At 46.1% G+C, this 6,000-nt stretch overlaps 1 protein-coding gene across 1 annotated transcript in view; it reads right to left on the bottom strand.

The window, feature by feature from the left end:
* Nucleotides 1-2,890: 2,890 nt before the first annotated feature.
* The window catches only part of GLIS3 (GLIS family zinc finger 3), a 520,272-nt gene continuing 517,162 nt past the window's right edge, over nucleotides 2,891-6,000 (bottom strand). Inside the window, exons 11-12 of the mRNA XM_079927522.1 lie at nucleotides 4,339-4,521; nucleotides 2,891-3,442 (exon numbers count right to left, since the gene is read on the bottom strand). Coding sequence (XP_079783648.1) covers nucleotides 3,306-3,442; nucleotides 4,339-4,521 — 320 coding nt within the window. The 3' untranslated portion in view covers nucleotides 2,891-3,305. The remainder of the gene's footprint in view (nucleotides 3,443-4,338; nucleotides 4,522-6,000) is intronic.

Genomic DNA, 6,000 nt, shown 5'->3' with positions numbered 1-6,000 from the left:
CTCATGGCAAAAAAAAAAAAAAAAAAAAAAAAAATGTAACCACAGAAATTCCACACCACCAACAAAAAGTGCCATTAAAAATGCTGCTATAAAATGACATGGTCAAAACAGTCAAATAAAATACCAAATAATTAAATTGGACATTTACAATCACTATTCCCGATACTTCAAGGCAACTGGGAAGCAAGGTTCTTGGATAGGGGGTTCAACACTTACCTCTGTTCTAGTATGCTAATGTCCTTGACAGCTGCTAATTTTAAAACAGAACAACACCAAAGCTCTGTTTTATCAGTGGAGACTTTGCTGTGATTGACTGAAGACCTTTTGTTCATTTTGGAATCACCTAAATAATTTGGGGTAGACATGGGTAATGGGAGATACCCCACAGGACTAGTAAATATTTAAATAATATTTAGCAGCTGATCAGAGGCTAAATTACAGCTTACATTTTGATGCAGTCCCTTTAGGGAATTAAGACAATGCGGCAAATGAAATGTCTCTAGGCATACTGATTTTTTTTTTTAATGTAATAGGATAATTGGCTTTGCGCTGTATTTTCACAAGCACCAGTCTTTTAAAAAAGGGGAATGACAATCTCTCTTCAGATGTTTACGAAAATGGTTACATATCAAGAGTTAAAAAGACCAGGAAATGCAAGGAAATGAGTTTTTGAAGTTTCTACTTTTACTGCTACAAACATAATGATGAAAGCATATATAAATCTTGTGCAGTGTGAAAGCAAGCAAGGAACAAATTTTAAGGTCAGGCGAGATTCTGGAATCTCAGGGCAGCGTGTGTTGTCTCCAAGGAACCTGGAGGTGTCCTGTCCTGGGGCCCTAAGCTCAAACCTGCAGCTGAGGGGAAACATGGAAGGGGAGTGAGGGGCACCCAGCCTTGCAGGCTGCACTGGGCCTGTTCCCTCTCCCAATTCCTGCTGGGGAAGGAGGCCCCGCAGGTGCGCTGCTGTCTGGCACCCTCTGGTTCCCTGGGGCCTCAGCGAGGCCAACGGGGAGACTACAGATGTGCACGAGGATCTCCTCCAGCCAAAGTTTCTGAGGTTCAGCTTCTGGCTTTGTCCTCCTAACCTGTTTTCACCTGAAATTATAGCAAAAGCCACAGGCAGGCAGACAACATCAGCTGCAGTAACAACCTTGCCTTTCCATTTTTTTCCCTCCTCATCACACAAATGAAATGTGTTTTGAGTTCCCTGTAGAGGCTCCAGGATTTAGAATGAATAAATTGTCTCTCTAAGATACCAGAGCTTTCCCTTCTCCGCAGGGTGTGACAAAGGACATGGTCCCTGTTCAGGCCAAGTGACACAACCCAAAAAGCCTGCCAGAGGGGTGGGACTTTGTGTGCCGTCTGAGAACTCATGTGGAAAGAAAGCCTGACGTGAATTCTTTTGTAAAGCAGAGCAGATTTTTGTAAAGTGAATGACTTGTCTCTTTTGCAGACACGGATGTCTGCATGATGGCTCTCCTCAGATCAGAGCCCACTGGCCAGAGAAACTAGACTGACTGAGTGCACTGTCAGAACGGACCCTGCACTTTGTTCTTTATTCGGCTGATTCTACTTCGTGTCAGAATGAAGTCCGGAATCAGGCAGAACACTACCGACCGTGCGGCCAGACGGGAAGGACATGTCTGTCAGGATAAAAACTGTCACCGGATCCCAAGTCTGACACCAAGCTGTTTAATTGTCTTGTTGAAGATTATAATTATCCCAGTTTGACAAATAGCATTTTCCCTCAGAGAACATTTTTAAAGAGAGAGAAAAGAAATCGTGAGAGGCGAGAGTACTGGAATATCAGAATCTACCAGGTGTTTTTGGGTTTTGGCAATTTTTATAGCCTATGTCACAGGACTCTGGATCTTTTTAATAACTTGGTAAAGGCGTCACAGAAAACGGCATCCTATTCAGGTTTGAGATCAAATGGCCGAGAGCTCTGGGTAAATTCCAGGCCCTCAAAACAGAGTTTCAGACAGAAAGGTTGCCTCCTTCTGGCCACCTTTCCAGAACTGTCCCCTCTACCTGCCTTTGGCCAGACCTTGCTCAGAGGTGGTGAGCAGGCAATGGCGGGTGGTGGGCATGTCTGAACCACAGTCAAGAAGAGGGTGAGAGCGATGCAAAAAGAGGGAGAGAAGGAAGGCAAGGGAGCAACAGACAGGTGAGGGGAGATCCTAACGGAGGGAGCAGAGGCTGTGCAAAGTAGCCAGACATCAGGCATCTCTAGTTTGGTTTTCTGAGAACCCAGGAGCACACGTCCGTGTGTCCCTGCTCTCACAGCTTCTAGCAGGTCCCTGGGCAGAGCACCAGAGCGGAGGCCATGGGTGAGCCCGTCAAGTGACCTTTTCCTTTGAAAAATGTCTTCGAGGTGGAGCCGCTGAAGAGTCAACCCACGAGGGTCTCTGTGGCAGCAGTGGGAAGAGGGTGGCCTACCCCATGTCCCTCAGGTAGCCTTTGCTAATGCAACACTAACATTCCGGGCGCTCACAGGTGCTGCAGGGTGCGGGCAAGCAGAGCCACAGCGGAGGCAAGACGTACATAGCTCGGGGCATTAAAATAATTATTTCCATCCAAAGAAAAGACCTCTAAACATTGTTTTCCTTTAAAAAGTAGACGTAAGTAACAAGTCTTTAAAATCAAAGAACTAAGATAGGTTGCATGAATATAAAACAAGCTGTAGTGCTTCTCAAGGGCCTGTGCTTGACAGAACTTTCTCATTTTGCTTTTGGAGAAACACTGAAAGCAAATGGTTAGCGTGGGAATATCTAAGAGGAGAGAGGCAGCCAGCTCACTGGATGGCAGGCTGGCGCTGGGAAACCTGGGGTCCTCCAAGAGCTGAGCCCACGCTGTGCTTTGGAAGTGGGTTCCCCTTGCTGTGCCTGGCTCTTGGGTGGGATAGTTCACTGTGCTTCTGGCAATTTGGGTCACCCTTCCTTGTTTGGAGTTTCAGCAAATCCCCAAATTACACTTTCACGTGCACATCATCTCACTGGTGTCCTTTGAAGGTTGGCAGCCAGGGAGTAACAGGTATCCGGTAGAGTGAGACTCTGAATTCCCTTTGAAAAGAGTCCTGCTGGTCACCGGCAAACCCAGGGAGAAAAAGGAGCAGCTGCAAACACACCTACAAAGCCCAGCTCTGACCATTCAGCCCTGCCCTCCAAAGACACACCTGGGACTCGGCAGGTTCCGCTGATTCGCTTGACATCCTTTTTCTTACAGTCTGTGAAAGTATAAGAAGAAAAGGTGGCAAGGAACAAAAAGACTCTGGATGCCAGTGGTAGTGGAGGCCAGGGGAGCTTTTAGCCTTCAGTATAGACAGAGGAGAGCTGGCTAGGACAGCGATCCACAGCGCTGATCTGCAAGAACGTGGTGTCTTCAGGTCCACTGCGAAGAGACTCCCCAAAAAGGCTTGAGGAACCCGAAGGTAGATCACACACTGGAAGAGAAAGAGCGCACAAGTCAACTGCTACCTTGTCGCAGACGCCGGGCACGCAGGGAGCAAATGCTGGCTGGGGCTGAGGAGGAAACGGTGCCGGGCCAGGCCCTTCAGCGGGTCTCCCCATCCTCGGGCTCCTTAGGTGGGGGAAGAGGCTGATGTGCAGGCAGGTGGCTAAAATAGGACTTGGCACAAGAGATGGGCTGAGTAGCAATGAAAGTGAAGTTCTGTAGGGAAGAGTGAGGGCGGCCTCAAAAAGGAGGTGATATTACGGTTGAGCCATAAAAAAGGATGGGATTCTCACAGACAGAGAGATAAAGAAAGAACATTCCAGGAGGGGGAAAGAGGGAGCGAAGACAGAGAGGGGACACGTGGGGTCAAGTGTGCTGGCAAAGCTCAGGTACAGAGCATGTAGGGAGACATGTGAGGAGGGCACATGAGACGTGAGCGCAGGTCCGGAGAGTTCCATCAGGCTCAACTCCTGGGGGCTTCGAATGCCTTGCTGAGGACAGTCGACTTTATTCTCTGGGAAACTACAAACTACTGAAGGTAGCTGAACAGGAAAGTACCTTATTTTATCCTTCATTTTTGGAAGGCAATGGTTATGGTAGCTCGGAGGGCAGAATGGTAAAGATAAGGAGCTGACTCAAGGAACTTGTCGGAAGGCTGTTGCCTAAGTCTGGGAGAGACATGATGGCACCTGAACGAGGGTGGTGGAAGTGGGGCTGGAGAAGGGCTGGAGAGGAAGATAAGAAGAGAGACATTTCACGGGCAGACCGAACAGGATGTGATGTGGTCATGTGCTGGGTCAAGTCTAGTCCAGGCTAGTCACGGGAAACCTACCTGATCTCACCTGCTTGTCTGCCCGAGTGTCTAAGTCACAGACACCAACACACCTGTAATGCCCGAGTGAGCTGAGAAGGCTCTGTGGAAAACGTCAAAGCCAGTCTGGCCCATAGACGTGGGGACCAGGCAGTCCTCGAAGGAAGGCACCACACTGCAGGAGCTGCTAGGCGGCATGGTTCTCTGAGAGTCAGGGTAATGTGGGGGGCAGAATGTCTGCAGCTGCCCATAAAATCCTGAAATGCAAGCATGGCATTGAGCTACTGCAGGGCACAAGTTCAGAAGATCATTTCAACCTGGCTAGACCCTCACTCAGCCTGGCTTCATATGACAAAATGCCTTTAACCCTTAAGCCCACCTACAAAACCTTCTGACCAAGCATTCATAACGTACTACCTGAGCAGAAGCTCTTCTACCTCCAGGGGCTTTTTATTTCTTGCTCTAGTACCTGAAGCTGAAGGGCTTCACACCTTCCCTAGACTCTCCAAAGAGTCCTGGACACTGAAGGCCCGTCCTTCAGGGGACATTCCTACCCCACGCCCTCTCACCCGTTTTTAAGTGCATCTTCCTTAACTTCTTTTATTTTATAGTCTGTTTTCCACATTTCGTAAAAACCTGAATAAAGCTCTTAACAATGCTCACCTTAAAAAATGCAACATAGATCTATCCATCTGTACTTCCAACAGATACATTCATACATTTATATTTTTTCTTCCTCATTATTTTGAATAGGTACATAGTATCTCATAGTCAGATATGCAGCCATTTACTTAACTATTATTATTGCTGATCTTTGCAGTAAATAGAAAAACTGGAAGTGAATAAACAATATAATGAAGAAATATGTGGAAAGATTTCTTAATATTTGAAAATAATCAACATTTTGCTAATCTTGTTTCATTTATCTTTTCAATTTTTTTCTTACTCAATGGAGTTTTTCCCTTGGGGTCCTATGTGGTCCTTTTCTATGATTCTCCACACCTTCCATGATACCTTACCATTTCCCTCTTCCTCCTTGTCTCATAATAAATTTAAGTAAAAGATTACTTTCTGGAGTATATGGTTTTAAAAATATAATGAAATCTTCATTCAATACCTTATTTCATGGTACCTGTTTCCTCAACTCTAACATGTGAAAGTCACTGTCTATTTCACTGGGTGATTATGAAAATTAAGCAAGTCATTGGATAAGGAAATCCATACATAACATTTGAAAGTGCTTTATGAATGTCAGTTATTGATATCATGACTCTGTTTCTGGTGAAAAAAACAAGGGATTAGTAGAGGAAGTGCCCCCAGTGTTCCTTCCACAAACATTACACGATGGCGAATACAGAACTAATTCATGGACTTTGGAGCCCTAGTCCTGTGTGCTTTCCTCCTCTAGAACTGCTTCTTCTTATGGAGTCACCTATCAAGAGGTAGGGAAGGTGCTATTTGGGTTGGGTTCTTTTTAGCTCTCTTTAAGTACAACTGAGGCACACTAACACATCCAACCTATTATGCTCACACCCTTCTCATTTCTGATTAGTACTCTCAAGGCAGACTACCCTTGGCCAGGAGGCTTGTTCTATGGTCGCTAGGAATATCACCAAAGAATGTGTGCTGAACTGCTCACAAAGCCACAGACCAGCCCTCTAGGAGCTTATGATACAAGACAGAGGATGGATACAGATATATGAACAGGGTACACTCACAGTAGAAAACAAAATAAC

Source organism: Stenella coeruleoalba, assembly GCF_951394435.1.
Source record: "Stenella coeruleoalba genome assembly, chromosome: 7".
Lineage (NCBI taxonomy): Eukaryota > Metazoa > Chordata > Mammalia > Artiodactyla > Delphinidae > Stenella > Stenella coeruleoalba.
This window is presented reverse-complemented; position numbering and strand designations above follow the sequence as displayed.